The 25,330-nt window shown below is 40.1% G+C and overlaps 1 protein-coding gene across 5 annotated transcripts in view; it reads left to right on the top strand.

Annotated features, from left to right (window-relative positions):
• The window catches only part of mllt3.L (myeloid/lymphoid or mixed-lineage leukemia; translocated to, 3 L homeolog), a 133,165-nt gene that overhangs the window by 18,067 nt on the left and 89,768 nt on the right, over positions 1-25,330 (top strand). For all 5 annotated transcript variants that reach the window (XM_018257491.2, XM_018257483.2, XM_041563693.1 and 2 more), the window contains exon 2: positions 708-888. In XM_018257491.2, the coding sequence (XP_018112980.1) occupies positions 708-888 (181 nt within the window). The remainder of the gene's footprint in view (positions 1-707; positions 889-25,330) is intronic.

The raw sequence follows: 25,330 nt of genomic DNA, 5'->3' as shown, positions 1-25,330 counted from the left end.
AGTGCAGGGCAACAGTGCTTTATATTTTTATTACTTTAAAACAATTTAATTTTTTGATGTTACTGGTCCTTTAAACCTGCACTGCTAATAGACCTTAGGTTTCGGTAGTACAAAGAATATAAATGAGAAATGTTGCTTATAAAAAAAAAAATCAGGATTATATCCCGACATGACGAAAAACATTTTCAGTTACTGAAGGCTATTTATCTCAAAACCTAACAAAGGCTGCAACTGAGGTAAGGAAGGGAATTGTTTATACAGAGGTCTTCTCAATGGAAGTTATATTATTGACCCTATCTGTGATTGAGCATTGAGAGAATGTATGAAGTACACTTAGTGTATTACACTGGGAAATGAATGATATGCATGTGGTCTCAACTAACAGGTTAGTGGTTCTCAGGATTGCCCTCAAACAGGGAAGCACAAACAGGGAACCCCTACCCAGAAGTTTCCTTTATAGAATTAAGCAAACTATTCATGTACAGTCTAATTCACTTACATACATAACTAAAGTTATGCATTCAGTTATTTTGTGTTCTGCATAAGCATGGATATACAGTACATCAGGTGCTACAAGAATGGATTTTAAATTGTACTTTCGATTAAACAGAATTATGATGGTGTTAAATGGAAAATGTGAGCTAATGTGCAACTAATAGTGTTGCATAACAAGTACTGATTATTTCCTCTTTTTCTTTGTCATGCAGTGTGCTGTACAAGTGAAGTTGGAGCTGGGCCATCGAGCCCAGGTCAGGAAGAAACCAACACTAGAGGGATTCACTCACGATTGGATGGTATTTGTCCGGGGGCCAGAGCACAGCAACATTCAGCACTTTGTGGAGAAAGTTGTCTTTCATTTACACGAGAGCTTTCCCAGACCTAAAAGAGGTAAAAAGATCATCATCACCACATAGCAGTGTGCATGCTCTTAAATTTTATATACTGGTATATGTAAACATTTATATGTATATCTTTAACGTTCTGTAAAGAAAGGTAAAATTGTAGCTTAGTATTGTTTAACAGATGGCTTTCATTTGGTCTAAAGAAGGAAAGCTAGGAGGTTGCCAAATGTTAGGCACCCCCACCCTAAGTGATTATAATGACTTGCCTAATACCCTGTGCCAGTGCTCCTGTTAGCTGAAAACTGCACTGTTTGGGTACTTCTGTAGAGCTGCTTGTCCCAGTCTTGTCAGCTTCTTCCTTCTTTGTGTCAGGTGTGCGTGCGTCAGATGTGCGTGCGCAGTAGAGTCAAAAACCAAAGCCAAATTTTTCAAATTTCTTTTTTTCTACACAGGGCACTGATTCCATTGAAGGGGCCTCAGGCTTCTCACATTTTCCTGTTGGCCAGTGACCTTACACTTGAGGTCCTATAAGTTGCTGATAGGATTTTCAGACTTGAGCTGCCTAGTGTGCCTGATTGTGGGCTGATTGGGCAGTTTTGTAATTGTGTTTGCCCTCCCAACTTTACCTAGGGTTAGGATACCCTCTAAAAACAACAAAGTAACAATTAAATTAAATTGAATCAAGTGTATTGACAGGCTTTTATTTGGTATGAGTACAAGGAGATGTCTGAGAGGGGGGACCAGTGCCACCTTAACCCTATTGGCTACTTTTTTTTCTAGTTTCATTACATTACAGACCTAGGGGTGTCTTAGAGAACACGTGCTTGAAGTATGTGCACAATGCAGTAAAAACTGCAAAAAAGTCCCACTGTCTTTTGCTTTTGAATTGGATTTTTATCTGGTATAGACTGCAGATTTTTAATTCTTGAATCACTGCGCATGTGACAAACTTTTACATGAAACTTCCTTCCTTAGTAATCTACATGTCAGATGAATTTATCCTTATACTTATTTGATGTCAAAGTATTTTATCACATCACTTGGTTAAATTGCTTCATAATCTCCTATATAGACTAGGCTTGTATGTTTTCTCTGTTGCTGGTCATTGCAATAGAACAAGGGTGTCCAACCTGCGGCCTAGAATGGATATGAATGCGGCCCAGCTTCAAACAAACGGTTTCTGTGGAAACATCATGTAGCAAAGGATATGCCCCCCTGGACCTAATGGGCCCACCCACTGTCACTACTTGGTACCTTGCATTGGCAATTCAGTTCCTGATGCGCTCCAGTAGTGTGCATGTCTGACTTGCGTTTTTCATTTTCCTTTTGTAATGCATTGCAAAAACATGAATTACATACATTTGATTCACATTGTATGTAGAAGGAGAGAGAAAATGAAGGGGGGGGGGTGTGGACACATTAACCACCTCAGTCTGTCATCTTGTTAGGAACAGGCTTACTATGCCAGGTTGTAACAATGTGTTACCTAGGGAGGATTAATGTATTATTAATTATTAATGTAATAATAAGTCTATTTAATATCCAGGTGACCCATATTCTAGTGTATAGCTCCATCTGGTTATCCAACTGGTATTTTAGTTATTTTCTGTGTATTTTCTTTACTCTTACAAATCAAAAGTTTTTGTATTCCATGTGTGGCCCCCAGACAATTTTTCTTTCTCTGATGTGGCCCAAGGAAGCCAAAAGGTTGGACACCCCTGCAATACAGCATTAGAAACATATCCATACTGAAGTTAAAGGAGAACTAAAACCCCTTTCTAAAAAAAACCCCTACCCTCCATAGCCCCCCCTCTCTGCTGCCCCCTGAACAGGAGTTAACACAAGTAAATACTTCTAAGCCAGTAATTATCCCTTGTTGCAGAGTCAGCGCAGTGGAGCTCACGGGGGCCATCTTTAGCCGCTTCGGTAATGTTAGTAAGGAAGCTCTGTATCAACGTATTTTCCTGGTTCACTACAACTGCGCATGTGACGAAAATTACTGAAGCGCCGATTGAAGACCCGAAGATTACCGAAGCAGCTAAAGATGGCCCCCATGAGCTCCGCTGCGCTGACTCTGCAACAAGTTGTAATTACCGGCTTAGGGGTACATACTTGTGTTAACTTCTGTGCGGGTGGGAGCAGGGACTATGGAGGGTAGGGGGTAGAGGTTTTTATTAGAAATGGGGTTTATTCAGGGGCGCTCCACCAATGAGGCGAGTTGAGACACTCGCCTCAGGCGGCAGCGCCCCCTGGTTGACGCAGCTTTGTCAAAAGGCCGAGTCTAGGAACTCACCGTTTATAAGGATATAATTTACAAGATATTCATGGCTTTTGTGTATTACATTACAATAATATGTTTTATTATATCACTAAGGCATGTAAGACCATGGCATGGTGGTGAAATCTTATATATCAAAAATACACTTGGCTCTTAGTCATAAAATGTAAGCAATATTCATGAGTACAGTGAGGATCATGCCTCAAGATTTTTAGTTAATATTTAACTTACAATTCGATACATTAATTGAATGAAGAAAAATATCATACTTTCAAGGCATAGATCAACTTCATGGGGATCTAAGGGGTGGGGATCTGGACAACAAACTACTCCAGTTGGAAACCACATGGATCTTTAGGTTGAACACCTGCAAGACAGAGCTTGGACTAAATGGTCACCTCAATTTTCAAGCATTTATAAATAAATAAGTAAATAGTTCCTTTGGGTAAAATTTGGAATTCCATAATTCAATCTCACCTAGTTCTTGTTTGGTTGTGGGCAAACCATATGCAGAGGTGTTATGGTCCCACTTCACATATTTTGAGCCTTTTTCACCAAATATTATAATTTTTAATACTTTTTAATACAGATATTTTTCTTCATTCAATTAATGTATCTAATTGTAAGTTAAATACTAACTAAAAATCTTGAGGCATGGGGGCGTGGCCTAACTGCCGATGTAGAGAGACGCGTCTGCTCAGAGCTCCGGTGCAGTTGCTCCGTCACAGCTGATCCTGTGCCCCCACGGGCTACAAAATTTTCCCTGTGGGTGCCCGAGTGCCCCCTGATGCCACTAGATGGGAGGCGTTAAGAAGTCAGCCGAAGCAACGACCAGCAAGCTGGATAAATATGTGCGGCATCAGAACCAAGATGGCGCCCGCTTGTGTAGGACTGACCCGCCACCTCCACCCCCTCCTGATCCGGCCGGACCTGAGCCTCCTGAGCGACCAGAACCGACACTCCAGGAGGTCCTGCAGGCGATTCGGGATACTCGGACAGCAGTGGAGGTAAAGATTGATACTAGGGTGGAGGAGGTGAAGATTGACTTGGCGCTGCTCCGCCAAGATCTCCAAAATTTGAGGGAGCGCACAGCGGAGTCAGAGCGCCGGATTTCGGACCTAGAGGACGTTACCAGAGAGGTCCCACGCGCAATTGCAGATCTCCAGAACCAGCTGCAGCTATGTAAGACGCGGGCCGACGACCTCGAGGGGAGGCAGCGACGCAATAATATACGCGTTGTCGGCATACCCGAGAAACAGGAGGGAGCCACTCCTGAACTGTACCTGGAAAACCTCCTCAGGGACCACCTGGGGGCTGCTCAACTATCTCAGATGTTCCTGGTTGAGCGGGCCCATCGTATTCCATCGCGGCAACCGCCCCCGGGGGCTCCCCCGCGCACCATGATTGCCAAGATCCTTAATTACAGGGATCGCGACGCCATCTTGCGGCTGATGCGCACTAAAGAGGACCTCCACGTCGGAGATGCCAAGATTATGATCTATCCGGATTATACTATGGAAGTCCAGCGGCAAAGAGCCAAATATGCAGAGGTCCGGAAGAGGCTCAGGGATAAAGGCATTCTCTATTCTACGATTTTCCCAGCCAAGCTGCGAGTGGTGGACGGCAACAACACCAGATTTTTTGTGACGCCACAGGTGGCCATGGACTGGCTGGAACGGCGATAAGGCCCTCCTGCATCCTGCTCACCCCTTGGGGTGTACCTACCCTTGGGGGCTTCTGTCCACTCTTCAGATGCGGACTTGTGGCCTTGGGTTCGTGAGTATATACCCTCCTCCCGTGGTGTGCCAAGCAGTGTTCCTATGTACTGACCACCACTCATGTCTTTACTGGACAGTCTCTCATTGGTACCATCTGTTTTTCTGTGGGGACACTCACCAAAACCCGGAGGACTGGGGGCCCGTGCTTATGTTGAGTATTTTGTTTAACTACATAGTGTTTATGCTATAGTCGCCATGTCCCTGGCGCTGGCTATTGAGGTTTTGTTAGGGGTCGAGGCCCACCCCAGTTTCCAGGGTGGGCAGGGCGGGCTAGGGTGTTGTGGGTCTTCCCCAGGTTTTTCCCCCTTTCGCCCCCACCCTCTTACTTACTCGTGCAGCAGCGAGGTCTTGACATGCAGTAGCATTCTTCTATTTGACTATGGCTAAGGTTACTTTGGTTTCATGGAATATCAGAGGCCTTAATGATAAAATTAAGAGGGCACTCCTATTCAATGCATTGAAGCAATGGTCCCCGGCGATTGTATGCCTCCAGGAAACCCACTTAACGGGCCAAAAAGTCCTATCGCTGAAAAGGGCGTGGGTCGCTCAGGCGTACCACGCTACCTTTTCCACTCATGCGAGAGGGGTCTCCATTTTAGTCAGGAAGGGCCTTCATTTTTGCTTCATCACATTCATGTGGACCACTATGGTAGATATCTTGTCATGCACTGTACTATCTACTCCTTTGAATTTATATTGATCAATCTATATGTACCCCCTCCCTTCACAACGGAACTTCTGGATACGGTAATGCGGAGGGTGGCGGCTCTTCCATTGGTCCCTCAGTGCTGGGTGGGTGATTTCAATAGCGGCATGACCCCTGTGTTGGATAGGCTTAATTCAGCTGATACTAAACCAACTAAATTGAAGGCCTGGTCGGACTCAATGGGGCTTCAGGACGTCTGGAGGGCCAGGCATCCTGGGACTAAAGTTTTCTCCTGTCACTCCGCCTCGCACCAAACTCTTTCGAGAATAGATATGGCCCTGATGTCTTCTGAGATGGCTAACAAAATTGGGCACATTCAGTATGGTGCTACGTCCCTTTCCGACCATTCTCCCTTAATTGTCACTATACAACCTTATGCAGGGTCCGGGGATAGGAGGTGGAGGCTCAGCCCCTTGTGGCTCACGCACAAAGAGGTGGCGGAGAAAGTTTGCGAGACGGCAGAAACTTATTGGGATGAAAACCAGGGCTCAGCCTCCCCTTCTATGCTATGGGATGCGTTTAAGGCGGTCTCGAGGGGTGCCCTGATTCAATCCATTAGTAGAGTGAGGACTGAGGCCAAACGGGAGGTTCAGCAGGCATCTTGGGAGTTGGAGGCGGCGGAATTAGCGTATGTTGCGGCCCCCTCCCCTGACCTACATGAGGGCTTGATGCAGGCCCACACCAGACTGCAATGTAAAATGACAGCTGTTACCCAGAAAAAGCTACTATATGCTTCCCAGAGGGGGTTTGAGCAAGGTGACAAGTCGGGCAAACTGTTAGCCTATCTATCCAGAGTTACTAATCCACAAACAATCATTCACAGGGTAATGTCTGCTACCGGGCATCCGATAACAGATCCACGTGAAGTAGCAGACGTATTTGCTGAGTACTTTGCCAATCTATATTGTTCCCGGGTGTCTTATACTGAGGCCCAGCTAACAGAATTTTTATTGGATATTCCCCTGCCTACTTTACACCCTTCACATGTAGCGTTACTTGACAGTCCTATTACACCAGGTGAAATCCGCGAAGCTATAGCCTCTATGACTCCAGCCAAGGCCCCGGGTCCAGATGGGCTACCCTTGGAGTGGTACCGTACCTTGGGGGAGAAAACACCGGCCACACTCTGTGAAATTCTGAATCAGGCCAACCAAGCCAGTAAACTCCCACCCTCCTTTGCTAATGCGCTTATTGTTTTGATCCATAAGGAAGGGAAAGATCCGGAGCAATGCGGTTCATACCGTCCCATTTCTCTAATAAATGTAGATGCCAAAATCCTGGCGAAGGTGCTGGCGGTCAGATTGCAACAGGTTATTACTCAGTTAATTGAGCCTGACCAGACCGGTTTTATGCCCAAGAGGTCCACAGATGTTAATTTAAGACGGCTCTATTATAATTTGCAGGTCCCTCATGACAACCTGGGCTCCAGAGTGGTAGTTTCTTTAGATTCCGAAAAGGCATTTGATTCTATTGAATGGCCATACTTGTGGGCTGTGTTGGAGTCCTTTGGTTTTGGTAAACAATTTATTAAGTGGATCAAGTTGCTTTACAGTCATCCCACGGCTCAGGTCTTAGTGAATGGCTTTGTCACTCCGTCCTTTCCTCTGGGCAGGGGGACGCGACAGGGCTGCCCCCTGTCGCCCCTCCTGTTTGCTTTGGCGATAGAGCCACTGGCCACTCAATTTCGCATTTCCACTAATCTCATTGGTCTTAAGTATGGCCGCATAGAGGAAAGAATCTCACTATATGCGGACGATGTATTAATTTATTTGGCAGACCCTGGTCCCTCTCTAACGGAAGTGTTAAACATCTTTGCCCGATTTACAATCTATGCCGGCCTCCGTATCAATTGGACTAAGTCTGTGATCTTTCCACTGGACCCGGGTTTAGACCCCCAGCTAGCGGCTGACTCCCGCCTCAAGTGGGTTGATTCATTTAAATATTTGGGGATCACCATCCATCTGGATCCAGAACAATTTGTGCCCTTGAACATTTCTCCCATTAATCATCAGCTAGCCACGGTGTTACAGGCTTGGGGTAATCTCCCTTTAACACTCTGGGGCAGGATCAATATTGTGAAAATGGTCTATCTACCCAAGTACTTATATCTATTTCATAACTCCCCAACGGTTATACCCAAGCAAACCTGTAAGGCCATACAGGCTCTGATTACCCCCTTTCTCTGGTGTAACAAAGCTCCTAGAATCTCGTCACTCAAGTTGATGGCCACGTCAATGAATGGAGGATTGAATCTCCCTAGTTTTCATGACTATTATATTGCTAGTCAGCTTAGTTATATTAACTGGTGGTTAACGCAGGATTTGAGTAATCCTAATGTACCTCTACAGGCCCGTCTAGTGGGATCCCTAGAAGCCCTTCGTAATTGCATCCTCAGGAAACCAAGGGACTCGCCTGCACTGCCCCCTTGCATGGTAGCCCCCCGTGCGGCTTGGTTAGTTGCTCTGAGAACACTCAAAATGCCATCCCCTATCCTGTCTCCACGGCTGCCTCTCTGGAGGAATTCACACCTCCAGCACTTCCTTCCATCAGAGGCCATGTGGTTCTGGGCCCAGCATAATGTCAAATACCTGGGGGATATTGTGTGTAATGGGAGATTCATGGATATGGTTCCGTTGAGGGATCAGATGGGCGTTCCAGACCTCCCTATGTACCGTTATTTACAGCTGAGGCATATGTTTAGGGCACAATTCGGGTCTGGGGAGTTGGTCTTGGGGGATCCTTCCCTTTTGGTCCAACTGAGGAAGGAGGACCCAGTTAAAATGGTTTCCAGGCTTTATGCCTGTCTGCAATCCTCCAGGTCCCCCCCTTTCCGCTCCCTTTTCAGTCAGTGGCAGGCTGATATCCCCAGTTTAACTGAAGAGCACTGGGAGGAAGTAACGGATAGGCTCTACCAATTCCTAATAAGCACCAGGGACAGACTTATTCAGTACAAATTTTTAATGAGGATTTACTTGACCCCGAATAGACTTCATCGAATGGGGAAAATACCCCTTCCATTGTGTAAAAGGTGTGGGGATAGTGATGGCTCTCTCTGGCATATGATCTGGACGTGCCCTATAATAGCTAGATACTGGGCTAAGGTGGTAGGCTATATTGTTGATACGCTGCAGTTACCCCCTCTGAAATCACCGGAAATTTGCCTCCTGGGTCTGTTAGACGATATGATACCGGCCAGTAATACCAGGGTTCTGGTGAGGACATTGCTATTTTATGCTAAAAAGGTACTTGTACTGCATTGGATGGCCCCTGCTCCACCCCAGAAAGCGATCTGGTTTGCTTATGTTAATAAGATGCTGCCTCTAATAAAGTTGACCTACGAGGCTAGAGGGCAACCCGACAAATTTGGTAGGATATGGGGTGTCTGGATGGAGACACATATGTTAACTTTGCCATAACTGTGTGGTCCTTATATTGCTGTACTTTGACGGATTGTGATGTCATGACTGCTGCTGTATTATTATTTTATTTTCTGCTTTCTTGTATCTGTTCCCCCTTCCCTTCCTTTCTGTATTCCCCCCCCCGTTTTTTGAAAATTCAATAAAAAGAACACCTGTTAAAAAAAAAAAAATCTTGAGGCATGATCCTCACTGTACTCATATGAATATTGCTTACATTCTATGACTAAGAGCCAAGTGTATTTTTGATATATAAGATTTCACCACCATGCCATGGTCTTACATGCCTTAGTGATAAAACATATGTTACTGTAATATATTTAGGGCAATGTCTTTGTATATTGTGGATTTTGATGTTGATTCCTTAGGGTACCCCATGGATGATGAAGCACCTAGGGGAGGACCAATCACAATGAACAAATACGTATGTACAAAAGAATTTATTTTCACGAAGGTGATTTACGTCACGATCACGTGACATTACCTTTAAGACGCGTCACTTCCTAGACTCGGCCTCTTGACAAAGCTGCGTTTGGCAGCGAAACGGCTGTCGAGGTGTGGCGCTGCATGGATATCATGAGGCAACTTCGGACGACTTCGGAAAACGAATCGCCGCGTGTGATTGGCGCCGGCGATTTTTCATTTTAGCCAGCACAGAGTGAGGGAAGACTTTTGGGGAGATTGGTCGCCACAAAGACGAGGCGATTAGTCGCCAGGCGACTAAATCTCCCCAAAATTCTCAGTGTGACCTTACCCTAAAAGTGTGTCATTATGGCACAGAATTTGATTCCTGTTCTTTTTTAGAAATACAAGCAACGTTAGTTTTGTGCTTGTAGCCATGGGACAGTCCATCAAAGGAGAAAAGGCTCAGGTTACATTGCAAATAGCAGATAAACTCTGTAGAATACAATGGTGTCCTACAGATCTTTTCCGTTATCCACTATTTAACCTGTACCATGGAGCCCTATTTTGATTACCTCTATTTCTACACAGCAACTTGTTTGTGTAAATTATAGTAGTGTATCTAAAACAAACAGATTTTACCATTGCAGGACAACAGTACATTATAGTATAATTACTTTTAAATAGTGATGAGCACATTTTTCACCAAGTTTCGCTGTGAAAATGATGCCCATAGACTCCAATGAGTGGAAACAATTTGTTGCGCGGCAAACATTTTTTGCCACCCATAGACTACAATGCATTCTGTATGTAATTTGTATTCACCCATTTTTTGCAGAGCATTGCGGAATATGTTGGAATTATTATTAAAGTGTATTTATAACGTGACAACATCCTGCAGCACTGTACAGTAAATAAATACTTAATGGTATTGATTGTCTCAGTAGTATACTTTCCTCAGATACAGCAGGTAGTGAGGTCAGAGATGAAAGATTTCTTCCCCCACGCAGTTACAGACAGCTCTCAAATCATAATATTGTTGTTTCTGTAGACTAGACCATAAAAAATGGATTTAGTGCAAGTAACCTACTCCACATAATAAACACTGGACTAAGAATACCAGTCCTGAACAGTTATTGTTTTCTAATAGCAGTTACTAATCTTGGACTGTTAAATTTATATTGTTCATATAAGAGGCAATGTATTTCCTTGTGCAGTATGAATGAACAGGGCTTGTTCTGTACCTATTACACTCCACTTATACCCATTGTTTTATTGGAAAAATACAGTATTTATTTTACTACACTGTGGCACCAACTGCAGAGCATTGGATTTAAAGAGAGAGAAAATAAGTAAGGTAGGGTTGCCACCTGTCTGGTTTTCACCCAGACAGCCCAGTATTTTCAAGGGCTGCCCGGGTCAAAACTGCCTGTCCGGTTTTCCAAATTAGGAAAACCGGGTAGGATTCCATAAGATTGACATGGCAATCGGCCAAACGCAGATCGCCACATCATAGCCCCACCCCTGACATCACTGCCCGCCCCATCCACGTCACTGCCCAGTCTCCACCGGGCTGAAAGATGGCAACCCTAAAGTAAGGATATAAAAGCAATACAATGATTATTTAGCACATCCATTAGAATTTGGTAGTGCCTTTTGTGTAGGGTGTCCATATGGGAATTTCAGACCATAGATTAATTTTAGGTGGAATTGAGTTTGACTGGAAATAATAAGCTTGTATAAAGAAAGAATAATTTATTGTGCAAACATACATGGAATTATGTAACAAAAGGTAAAACATTAAATCATCTGTAAATCACCTGTAGCTACCAATCAGCAGGTGTCATTTATTGGTAATCTGTTTAAACACAGATATCTTTATTTGTTGCTATGGGTTACTGCCTACTGATATTTTAGAATTTGCATATGCAAATAAGGGCAAGGAAGGGGGAAAACCTCTGTACCCGCAATGTAAATTATTCTGCCCAAGGAGCTTTATTTTTTATTTGGTTTGTGGGAGAGAGCTCTGGTTGTACTGGCAGGGTAATGTTAATCCAAGACACTGGATACAATTTTATCACAAAAAATGTTGCTTTATCTCACAATAATATTTAAGCTAAATTCAGACACTGACATATTTCCAGTTGCTGAGGAAAGGACAAAGCTGTTTGTGTCACCTGAATTTAATTAAATTTAAAGTTGTTCAGTATGGTATACATGTGTATGTAAATGTGCTCATATAGGTTCTTAGTTGTATATTTAGGTCCTATAGCAAGTCATTTAATGCTATGTTGCATGTGTCGACTTAAAGGGAACTAGGTGGGTCTGTTGCTTTAAAATTGGATTTCCTTAGCCCTTTTAACTGGACTCTTCTGCAGGTGCTGCAAGTGGTGTGCCTGAGCGCTGGAATAGGAAATATTCTCCTATTCTCAACTAGACTGCTTTTTCACTGGCCAGGGAAGATGATGACTTTTCCCTGAAAAAAGCAGCAGCAGTTATTCGGATATTTGCATTTATGGCCAGCTTAAGACAGAACATAGATTGAAAGAGGCACTGCTCAGGAAGCCCAGGTTCACTTGACCCTCATTTCCCCAGACTCGGGCAACAATGCTTCATAATTGAAATTTTTTTTGGTTGTGCTGTATTATGAATATAATATATCTAAACACGTGTAGTTTATGTTGCTGCTCACTTAAAAATATCCCCAATTGGATATGGCAAAAGAGCTGTGCTTGGCTGGATTCGTAATCATGCTCATACAAAACATTCCGTTGTTTAAGAGATGCTTTATTTGAGTAGGCATACAATGGAGTTGTAGCTATCTCCCTTTTGATCAGTAATCTTTATTGGCATCTTGAACTCCTGCAGTTTTCAGAACAACATTGTAATAAATCCATTCCGTTCATAGCTTTGTGGGAATGTTGGTGATCTGCTGATGAATAAAAAGGAGAATTGCTTGGGCCAGAAATGCTGTAGCTCAGGACTGTCCAACTGGCCCCCACACAAAAGTCTGCTTGCTGTGTCTGTTTACCACGTGTAAACTTTAAAAGGTATCACTACAGAGATTAACTGGCCCCTGCATTGTTTAAACCTCAAATTCACACTGTAATCCCCTGTATTGTTCACATTTGTAACACCTCTATTGTTCACACCCCTAAAACCCTGTACTGTTTACACCTGAGACCCAGACTGAAACTGACAACATTGTTCACCTATTCACACTCATACAAAATGCTGAAGGGGCATTAGCACTGTGTCATTGTATGTAGTAAAGGTGGCCATACACGGAGAGATCCACTCGTTTGGCAGTGTCGCCATATTCTACTTGCCCTATGCTCCTTGTGCGTGTGCATACTCTACTTGCTCTATTCTTGCCCTATTCTCCCTGTGTGTGCCATACTCTACCTGCCCTTTGTGTACCATATTCTGCCTGTCCTATGCTCCCTGTGTGTGCCATACTCTACCTGCTGAGTAGCTGAGTGACTGAATGACCTACATCCACAAAATGGCATGCTACGGGATTTTGTCTAACCTTTCTTTTTATATCTGATTTATGTTCACCTATTCTTTCTTTTGCCTGTCCTATATACATCAGTCTGATGTCCTATATACATCAGTCCACACGGACACTTTATGGCATAGACTACATAGGTAGACAGGCAAGTATGGTAACCCTTGCATTGCAGTACACTTCTGTGGATGGTACACAATATCCCCTTTGGTTTCAATAATTTTTATTGAAAATTTTTTCCAGGAAAATAACAATCATCATAATGACATATCATCAATATTAGTAAGATTTTTATATCAACATATAAACTTGACTGTTTTAATCAATGAGACCTTAACAAATATCATTTGCTAACATATAAAGATACATAGATAAAAAGATAAAAAGATAAAGTTGTCTTCTGTTGAGAGCAATCTATGTTTATCTATTGTAGTTTCTTAAACTTATCTAATGCGTACTTTGCGTATTCTTACGCGTAATACTAAGTTGAATCAAAGAGTGTGAGTTGAAGTAACTTACACTTACGCGTTAATTATGCGTAACATTTTATTTTTACACGTATGTTGTTGATGCGTAATGCGTATTTATCATATGCTCCATTCTCGTATATCAATTTCTTGATTCTTTTATTTTTCGTGCGGAATTTAACTTAGTTTTAATACGCAGTGCGTATGCTGTAATTTACGCGTTAAATCCGATTATGCGGATGAACATGCGTATAAATCACCAAGTTGGTGCAATTGATAGAGTTGATGAAATAAACGCGGATTTTCATGTGTACTTTCAACGACATACGCGTATATGTCTAATTAGACCCAATTGAACTAAACAGGTTAATCCATGCCAATTAAGTTTATAACCAACATCAGAATTGGATGTTTTACCTACGACAATGTTTCTTTTTGGTTGTATTTCAAGGAGCTGAGTTCACAATATCCCCTTTGATGCAACTATTGCAATGCCTACAGAATAGACAAGGAAAAGTGCCATTTCTTTGAATCACTCAAAGTGCCCTGCCGTAACACTTTCCCTGCCCCCACATCGGCTCGTACTAACTTTTCCTTTAGGGATTGGGCCCTCTTAAAAGATAATAGGGGTGGGTTTTGAAATACCGGTACCCCAGGACAAGACACTTTCAAAATGTCCCAATGTCTATTTACTATTTTTCCAACTTCTTGTAACATTGTAACTGCTCACAAAGGCTAGTCTCTCACATTTCTTTTGTCTTATTCTTTCCCTCTGGGACATTACTTCCCCTTTATATTTCTCTAAAGCTTTCCTCGGGTAACCTCTATTTGCTAGTTTATTTTCCATCTCATCCAGCCTGTTTGTCAAGATGTCACCTTCAAATACTATCCTCTTGACTCGATCAAATTGTGATTTCGGTACGGATCTCTTTACATGAGCTGGATGAAATGAAGAAAATAACAGCAAAGTGTTTTTAGCTGTGGGTTTCACAATATGTCAGTAGCTAATTTGCCTTCATTTTTGTATACCCACACATCCAAAAAATTTATTTTACATAAGTCAACATGTACTGTAAAGTTCAAAGAAGATGAATATTCATTTAGTTCAGTGAAGAATGCTTCTAGGGTCAACTGTGGTCCCTCCCATAGCATAAAAATATCATCAATATAACGAAACCAACATTTACAGTATTGTTGACATTTTAGATTTTGGTAAACATAAGATTCTTCAAAATTACCATAAATATTTGCATATGTGGGGGCCACATTTGACCCCATTGCCATACCACAACATTGTTCATAGAATGCATCCTGGAACATAAAATAGTTTTTCTCCAAAATTATTCGTAAAAGTGTAATCACCAATCGTTTTTCTACCCGTCCCAACAGGGATCGTTGTTAAGGCACTGTTCAACCACATTCAACCGCACCAACTCCTCCCATATGGGGTATGTTGGTATATAAACTTTCCATGTCAAGTGTAACCAAATAAACCTCATGTTTCACATAACCAATTTCATTTAATTTGTTAGTTAGTGGTATCCAAAATAAAGGATTTTTGCATTTCCACATAAGGAAGAAGGACCTTGTTAAAAACCCCCTGCCACAATCGGGCGTCCCGGAGGGTGATCAATGTTCTTGTGAATTTTTGGCAGGGTGTACAATACTGGAGTAACCGGATAGGGTTGTTCCAAGAATAATGCCAATTTTGCATCTATAACTTTATTCTCAACTGCCTCCTGTAAAACCCTTTTAATCAAAGTTTGGGCAAGGGGTCAGTCAGTAAAAGGTTATATGTATTAACATCCAATAACATGTGCTTAATACTCTGTATGTAGAATGTCCTATCCGTAATAACCACCGCCCCTCTCTTTTCCACAGGTTTGATAATTATGTCATTACAATCTTTTAAATTTCTAAGAGCAGCTTTTACTGATTGTGTCAAATTAGGTATGGTACAATCTATTTTCCCAGCATTATATATCTCCTCAAATTTCTTGACCTCATCCTTGACCATGTTAACATATGTATCAATGCCCTTGTGTACCTTATCAGGTGTAAAATCATTGAACATAGGCATCGTAAACATATTTTCATATTTATCATTTTCATTACCTGAGATATCTTTAGTATTAATCAATGTCCCAAAGTGTGCTTTTAACTTTGAGTCTAAAAAATTTAGCCAGTTCTATATCATTTCCAAAAAAGTCTGGAGATGAGTCTGGGCAAAATGAATTGAATTCATCCGACCCTCAACTTTAACAAGGGTCTCAGTACCTGAACTAGCCACACAGCCCCACAACATGATGGAACCTCCAACAAATTTGACAGTAGGTAGCATGTGTTTTTGTTATGACCAAATAATTAAATTTTTGTCTCATCAGTCCAATGCACTTTGTTCCAAAATGACTGTGGCTTGTCTAAATGAGCTTTTGCAGACAATAATCAACTCTGTGGCATGAGTGCAGAAAGGGCTTCTTTCTCATCACCCTGCCATACAGATGTTCTTTGTGCAAATTGCACTGAATTGTAGAACGATGTACAGATACACCATCTGCAGCAAGATGTTCTTGCAGGTCTTTGGAGGTGATCTTTGGGTTGTCTGTAACCATTCTCACAATCCTTTGTATATGCCACTCCTGGATTTTTCTTGGCCTGCCAGACCTGGGTTTTACAGCAACTGTGCCTGTGGCCTTCCATTTCCTGATTACATTCCTTACAGTTGAATCTGACAGCTTAAACCTCTGAGATGGCTTTTTGTAGCCTTCCCCTAAACCATGATACTGAACAATCTTTGTTTTCAGATCTATGAGAGTTGCTTTGAGGATCCCATGCTGTCACTCTTCAGAGAACAGTCAAACAGAAGCACAACTTGCAATTTGCCACCCTTTTCTCATGATTGTACACACCTGCCTATGAAGTTCAAGGCTTAACAAGCTAATCCAACTAATTTGGTGTTGTCAGTAATCAGTATTGAGCGGTTACATGCATTCAAATTAGCAAAATTACAAGTATACCCACATTTTGCACAGCCAGTTTTTCACATTTGATTTAATTTCATACAACTGAATACTGCTTCACTAAAATTCTTTATTCAGAAAACACCCCTGTACTCAGATGTTCCTGGGAAATGAAAGACATACCACTGTTATCTTTTTTGTTGAAAGTGGAGTAAATTATTATGCAGGCTGAGAGGGGTTCCCAAACTTTTTCATATAACTGTATATTGTCATATGCACTCCTTTTTTATCATTCCCCATAAAGGTAGGGTGACATTATCTGCACAAGCCTGTCTATGGCTCAATAAATAGCATAAATAAAGTGCGTCAAAATCAAAAGGCAGGTGTTCCTACTTTGATTGTAGAGGGTAGTATTTTTGCTAAAATCCATTCTGTGCCTACCTTAACTGTAGGCTTTTTCTATTCCTATAAGTTGCTTTTAAGTGTTGCATGATAAAGTAAAGTAGCTTGATTACAGTGCCTAAATCCCCAGGAAAGTTCCACTGTACATGTGGTTATGGTTACAGGATGTTTGTAGGTGCTTAAGTGAGAATTTCATTGACATTTGACGTAAGATTTCATGACAGAAATGAGCAGGAAAAGAGTATATTAGTGTAAAGTTAGAACAAACAAAGATGGGACTAAATATATATTCTTAATTGATGGTTGTGGACGTCAGAAAGTATAAAGTAGTTTTGTTACAGGCATTGCAGCAGTTATAGTCTCTTGTTGTATGGGATAGGCAAGCATTCATTTAGGGGGGAGCTATAAAAACTCCTTCACATGAGACACAGTTCTTCCATTCAAAACTTTTTTTCCTGTTTTGGGTTTTTCTTGTTCCTTTTCAGATTTATACAGTGCTACATTTAGATCTCTCATTTTTTTTTTTTCTAAATTTGCACTGAAGGTGTGTTATGCCACTTTCGTATTACCCGGATGAACAGAAGGTTTTCATAATAGCAAGCAAACTGTTTATTAGCTACCGGCCACAGTTAGCCTGCTTACATGCTCCCAAGTGATTGTTTTCTTGCCTTCTGGGAATGAGCTCCTATTTAGACTTAGAAATTGTTGCTAGGTCTGGTGAAGCTAGGTTTGCTGCAGAAAGATTGCCTGCGTTCATGATGCAAATTTTCCTTTTTTTTTTACTTTTGTAATAAATACATTCAGTTTTTACAAAGTCCCATGAGAAATCGCCTTTTTTTGAAAATGCATTATTGATCTGCCTTTTTCTTATCTTGCTCAGTTTTTGTGAGCAGTTTTTTTTCCGGCCTGTGTGTGTTTCTGCTATGTGACAAGAGCTGGGAAGCTTGCCAGCTTACATGGCCCTGCAGAGACCTTGTCATATTATAATTACACATGACTCAGAACATTCTCTATTCACTGGGAACTGTTGCACACTGCATTTCAGACTATACTAAACATGCCACTCACTCTTCTAGAGCTTTGTGAAATTACAGTAATGAGCACAAGATAGACACCTCCAGAATCTCCTAATCATTTCAGGCCTTCAGAAGTCAAAGTTTAGCAGATTAGTGTCATGTGGCTAATTGATGCCTTGAAGATACATTTTTTCTTTTGTTTTTCTTTAATTGCAAAGTTGCATGCCAGACTTGTTTTTATCCTCTTAAGAAAGAAACAAAAAAGAAGGTTTAATGAATAAGTGAGAAATTAAAAATGTAATTGTTCCTGAAATAGCAACATTTTATTTTTTTGCCAAATTCTGGCATTCTAAAGCTAACTTCAGACTTGGTGCAAAAACCAGCTGATTCAGGCTCCGTGTGCAGCTAGGGACATGATTTGTGTTTGCCTGCTAGTGTGCACTATATTTCACTTTCATATACTGAATTTCAGGGTTGCACCGAATCCACTATTTTGGATTTTGGCCGAATCCTTCATGAAAAGGCAGAATCCCAAACCAAATCCAAGCCCTAATTTACATATGTTTGAGTCACAAACAGTCACATGATTTTAAGGATTTGGACTTTGTTTGGCCATGCACTTGGAATACAAATCCTGCTGAAAAAGGCAGAATCCTGGATTCGGTTCATCCCTATTTATTTGCAATCACAGGATACCTATTAATATATATATATAAATATTTTGTGCATTTTCACTTATTTTTGTGGAATACCTACACAAAAATGTTTACCTTTACCCTATCAATGGCTAACAATTTGTGTTATGTTCTTCTCCATCACTTTAGGGGTTTAGATTTCATACATAACTAATCCTCCTTGCCTGTCGCTGTCAGTTAAATCAGCAGCATCTATTTTCAATCTACAGTGTAGTAAAAGTTAACAAGAAAATAATAGGGTCAGAGTAAGTGTCATTTATTAACCTTACAGTGATTTATGGCATACCTGCTCCAAAGCAACAGGTGTTGCTGGAAATGGAAAATGGACACTTGAGAAGTAGGTTTGGAAAATCTCTGTGCAAACATTAAAAATAGGGATGCAAGGAATCCAGGATTCAACCCTTTTCAGCAGGATTCGGATTCGTTGGGATACTTGTGCCTGGCTAAACCAAACGGATTTGCATATGCAAATTAGGCGTGGGAAGGAAAATACACAACTTTTTGTCACAAAACAAAAAAAAGTAAAACATGTTTTTTCCCACTTTTTCCTTTCCTGTCCTTACTGTGCATATGCAAATTAGGCTTTGAATTCCGTTCAGTATCTTTCATGAAGGATTCGGGGATTTGTCCGAATCCCAATTAGTGGATTCGGGGCATCTCTAATTAAAAATGAATTAAACTTTTTACAAATAAATTCCAAAGGTTTTTCTTCAAACCACACTATTTCAGACAATATTGCAGGCTGTTTTGATGGAAGAAGGAAATGCCATTGATTTTGACCACAGTATACCCTTTAAGCTTTTAAAGGAGAACCAAACCCTAAAAGTGATTATGGCTAAAAATGCCATATTTTATATAATGACCTTATTGCACCAACCTAAAGTTTCAGCTTCTCAATAGCAGCAATGATCCAGGATTTCAAACCTGTCACAGGTGGTCACCATCTTGAAAAGTGTCTGTGACACTCACATGCTCAGTGGGGTGTGATCAGTTGTTGAGAAGCTAGGCTTAGGGGATCAGTATTTGGTTGACTTTAATGGATCAGGGTGGGTATATTAGAATTTTACAGTAGTAGAGGTGCACTGTTGAAGTATTCTAGCTACTTCTAGAGTGGTTGTCAGCCAACGGAAGAATGGTAGTTTTTTTTAGATACCATGTAATTTATAATTATATACCCACTGTTTTTTTTATTTTATTTTTTTAAAGCAGGATAGTACAAAAAATGCACTTTCTGTGATTATGCATAGGAGTTTTGGTCTGACTGTCATTTTCCTTAAACGCTCTTATTTTGTCCAGGCAATATTTCCATCATCATCAGACCAGAGTTTAGTCAATCAGTCATTTCTTTATGATGGTTAACTCTGAGAGCATTATCAACCATAATAAAGGGCACCTGGTTTGGAAGGTGTTAAAGGTGATTTTAGAAGTGAGAGAGAGTACAGTAGATCTTGTTATCACAAGGAAAGTCCTGCTACAAGAATGTTAGCTTACATTTATATTTTGATGCATATATTGCACAAGTACAAAAAGAAGAGTTTGTATTTAAGGGTTAGAGTGCCTTAAAGTCTCTTACCGGTAATGTCTTTTTTTTGTATTGGCAGTGTGAATTTGTTTGAATGTACATTTGCATTTCTAACCAAAGTGAACTCTTTTCCTCAGCACTTAATTCATTGTTATCTTGAAAGCAATCTATTTGCAGATATTTTCGCTGGACATGGCTGCATGCACATTTTAAGGGTCTGTACTGTTCAACTTCTCTTTGAAAAAGAAGCCATAAAACAAAATTGGGTTACGGTTGACTGGATAGCTTTGACCCTTTCACACACTCATCTTGTACACCAACATTTCTTTTTAAACTCGCTGTGTATTCACATTGCCTTAATATACCAAACCAGTAGATTTCTTTTTTTGTATGTTAAGCCAATCCAGATAGTTGCATGTTCACTCTTTTAGATAGTTGCATGTTCATTCTTGGGATAACATGTTCATAATCCTTACAGTGAAGGTTAGTATGAAGTGAATTACTCATTCATGATAATTTTTTATTCCACAATGCTAAATCAAACAATTTGCATGAACATGCCACTGATCAGTATTTCACCAACCTTTTAGTACAATTTAAGCCAAATAAATATTTTAAATAATGAATTTACTGAGGTACTAAATGGGAAATTGGAAGCATCTTACTGATAATGTCTCATAACATTTTTGGTGTACTCATTATAGTTTATGTAGTATCATAATATACTGTCATTATGAACCCAACCTCTCTTGTGACATTGGACACATTGCTATGCACAAGTACTCTTAAAGGAAAACTATACCCCCCAAACAATGTAGTTCTCTATAAAAATATATTGCATAAAACAGCTCATGTGTAAGGGTAGGACTACGTGGACGTTTTCGGCACGATCCGATGCGCTGCGACAAAACGCCTGCGACAAGTTGCATGCAACAAAAATAAGGTACTGCATCCGACAGTCGTGTTGCGTCGGATCAACGCTGCAACACCATGTGACAATGCATTCACTTACCTTATTTTTTGATGCATGCGTCAGATCGCACCGAAAACGTCCATGTAGTCCTACCCTAAAACCCTGCTTCATTTAAATAAACCATTTTCATGATAATTTACTTTTTTAGTAGTATTTGCCAATTTAAAAAATAAGGGCCAACCCCTGGGATTGTAGGATTCACGGTGCACACAAACAAACCATACATGTTAGGTCACATGAGCCAATTAACAGACAGACAGAGTTCTGTCTTTTGCTTCCACACTTCTACCGGTTACAGTTAGAGCTGTAGTACTTCTGGTCAGGTGATCTCTGAGGCAGCACACTGACCATCTCAAAATGGTGGTTCAAGGCAAGAGATGTAAAAGGGCAATTGGATTCGAGTTTTTTTTTTTTTTTTTAATTCAAACATTTTTCAAAATTTTTTCAAAAGTCCACCAAACGACTCCAAATTGATTCTAGGAGGTTCCCCATAGGCTAAAACATCAATTCTGCAGGTTTTATACAGTCGAATTTGAATTCTTAAAGGGACAGTACATGTACATTTCAAATTTCAAAAAATTTTTTAAACTCAAATCGAATTAGGACTATTCCCTAGTCGAATTACACTAAAATAAACTCAAAATTAGAATTTAAAAATTCAAATTTTCAATTCGACCCTTGATAAATCTACCCCTAACTGTCAACAAACAGTTTGGCTAAATTACTCTTCTGTTTCATACTTTTCATTCAGATACAGTATTTATTCTGTTAAGGTTACATAAGAAATGGTTGTTTTTTTTAAATATAGTAATATAAATTCTCTTCTAAATCAAAATAATATTTAAGTAATATAATAATATAAAGTATGGGCACTCCTGATGTAAACTGTTGCTCAAGTATTCATTTTGGGGGTATAGTTTTCCTTTAACTGGCCATAGACGTTCAGATTTTATTCTTTATACAAACCAATGTTAGAATATAGATTGTCAGTTTCAACAATCTAAAACTAGCCATTCAGATTTAAACTGTAGGAGTAAGTAGGAAAAATAACAAATCAGACGTTCTGGCAATTACTTGACAGACAACAATCACATGAAAGTTATGTCCTGGAAATATTAATGACAGTCACCTATGGATATCATCATAGATGCAAAACATGCAAAGATAATATCATTATCTGACAGAAACCTTCTAACCCGCCCAATTCACTTAACGACAAATCAATGTGGTACGAAAATTGTTGGGACAATTATTTTGAGCCCACACATGGTCGAATAATCAAATGAAACGTTGTATGATTGTATCTGTGGCCAGTTTTAGGAGTTGATCTGTTTGTGTTCAGAATGCAGTAACCATTTTCATTTTTACCCAACACATATGTAGAAAAGTTTCTCGGCATTGGCCATTACACTTAAACCTCTATTTATTTTGAGGTTATTAGGTCAGCATCCCACAGGAAACATTTATGTAGTATTGAATACACATTTATGGGAAACCGGGGCTCCTCAGTCATAAGACAAATAAAACTTTGCTATTCTGTGACAGTTTTACGATACTGTGTTCTACTTTCAAATGCTTCCATCACTGATAAGGGAATTAAATACTGTGCATGTGCCAAGAGGGCTTTATCACCCACAAAAGTTTACTAGTGCATGTACAAATCATTTTGCCTGTTTGGGATCACTCCAGCCTTTGAGGAATTTAAAATCCCTTTGTGTGATAAAACTCTTTCTCTTTACTGTTTTGACTCTATTTTGTCCATATCAATGACTTCCTTATTTGGAGGTAAAACATATATACTTAGGAATTAATTACTAGTCAAAATAATAACTAAAGTCAGGTGTTTAATGTATCATTTTGGATATTGGTTGTTAAACCTATGCACAGAATTGTAGTTTTTAAGAACAATTGTATAAAGCCCAAATTTAAAATGCTAAAATAAATGGTAGACCCATGCAAAATCTGGAAACAAGAGCACCTGCTGGCATAATTGTTTTTAGAACTTTAATGCACGGCTCTTCACACCATGTATCATTCAAAGTTATGGGGGTCTCATAGTTTCTGCTCAGGTCCCCTTCCCCTGCCACTATGCCTTCTATATGAATATATCTGACGTAGAACTCATAATTCTGCACGTTCAGCTGGACTCACCATGTAAAGTACAGGTATGGGATCCCTTATACGGAAACTTCTTATCCAGAAAGTTCTGATTTACAGAATGGCCATCTCCCATAGACCCCATTTTATCCAAATATTCCAGATTTTTGAAAATTATTTCCTTTTTCTCTGTAATAATAAAACAGTAGCTTCTACTTGATCCCAACTTAGATATAATTAATCCTTATTGGAAGCAAAAACAGCCTATTGGGTTTATTTAATGTTTACATAATTGTCTAGTACATGCAAGGTATGGAAATCCAAATTACAGAAAGATCCATTATCCAGAAAACCTCAGGTCCCAAGCATTCTGTACTGTGCTTTCATTCAGTTTATTAATTATGAAAAATATTTGCCATAATAAATGCTTTATTCAGTTTCTGAAATACAAAAAGCATTTTTAGATTACTTTTTGCCTGGGCCACTTTTTCCCCATCTTTTAAGCAGTGCAGTGTCCGTTTGGAGGCATAAGTACGTAAAACAGGTAAAATATTGTTTAAAAGTCTGTTAGGCTCTCTGAATTCCAGCTTGAAATCCCTTTCATGGTGCACTTGTCGTTTCTGGTATTGATAGATGTCAGTATAAAATGAGTGTGCTTAGTGAATGCTAGATATTTCATAAATATACTCGTATACATCTAACCATTCCTTTTAACACAGTCTGCAAATTTGGTGTCCTCATTATATAGTTTATGGATGCCATCTGAAACTTGCAGCTCTACAGTGGCAGAATGAATCCATTATTCCAGAACTGTAATACGTTCCACACCTAAGTAACAAAACATATTCCTGAGAAATAGGTTACCACACGTATTAACACTCTTCTATACATCAATGAATTAACATAAAGAAACTGACCCACTTTGTAGACTGTGATGGGAAAACGTAGTTGTCTAAAGTTGAAAATATGTTCTAGAATAATTTTTTCTTATTGGGCGACATTTAGGCAGTGGTTTCCAAACTGTGTGGCTGGCCTCCTGGAGCAGTGGCAGGGGGTGCTCAGCCTGATGGTTTATTAGTGTAAATACTCTTGGAAGACCAGCTTAAAGGTTGACTGTATGCAATGTTTTTGCTGTACAGGTATGGCAATTCCACGTGCAATAACGGCACAATTATACAATAGTTTTGCCAACAATTATACAATCATCTTACTTGTAGAAGAGCAGGTATATGTGGACAGCAGGAGAAGCAGTTGATGAAGCATCAAAGCTATGTATAGTGCCTTAGTAATATGTCTCTTTGTAAAAATATTGTGTCTCTATATGTTACCAAAGTTTTGTGACTGTTTTGTGCGCTAATGACATTGACACAAAGGTTATGAGGAAGGTGGCCTGGGATCACTGGGGGGGCAGGTTAAAGAAGTACTAGTGATTCAGGCCTTCCAAGTTTTTTGAGCATCGGGTCACCATCTTAGATTCTGTTAGGAGTGTCAGTGACACTGCACATGCTCAGTGTGCTCTGGGCAGCTGTTGTGCAGCTAAGCTTAGGAGTTGTTGCAAATCATTAAACAGAAAATCATCACATTTAATTGAATTTGATTCAATCCTCCACACAGATGTGTAAACAAAAATAGTTTATTTGGTATCTATGGCACAGCCTTACGCGTTTCATATCAACACTGATACTTAATCAAAGATGCCTACGTATCAGTATCAGTGTTGATATGAAACGCGTAAGGCTGTGCCATAGATACCCAATAAACTATTTTCGTTTACACATCTGTGTGTAGGATTGTTCCATTGAGTGCCTGTCCATTTGCTCTATGGTCTGTATCCGCTCCCTTAGCTGAAGGTTCAGGGCGGCGCACCTGGACCTACTCATATACTGGGTGAGTCTATTATGATCTTTGTTCTCTTTGCTATATATAGAATATAATGCTACAGGGCTGATTATTAAATTATGATGCTAGTTGCAATGGTTTCTGAGCTGACAAGTAGTGATGGGTGAATCTGACCCATTTCTCTTCACCGAAAGTTCGTGAAATGGGTAAATCTGCCAAAATGCATAAAGTCTATAGGCGACATTTTTTTGACGTGCAAGGCACCAATTTTTTTTTACCCATTGAAGGAGTCTATGGGCTGATTAGTTGTACTAAACATTTAGACTTCTCCTACCCAACTATACGTTGTTATAAAAATAACCTTAAAAAGTAAAAGAAAAATATTTAAAGTGTTTGACCTAGATTTACCTTTCAACTGTATCATGC

Source organism: Xenopus laevis, chromosome 1L (assembly GCF_017654675.1).
Source record: "Xenopus laevis strain J_2021 chromosome 1L, Xenopus_laevis_v10.1, whole genome shotgun sequence".
In the NCBI taxonomy this organism is placed as follows: Eukaryota; Metazoa; Chordata; class Amphibia; order Anura; family Pipidae; genus Xenopus; species Xenopus laevis.
Note: the sequence above shows the minus strand (reverse complement) of the source record. Positions and strands in the feature narration are given on the sequence as shown.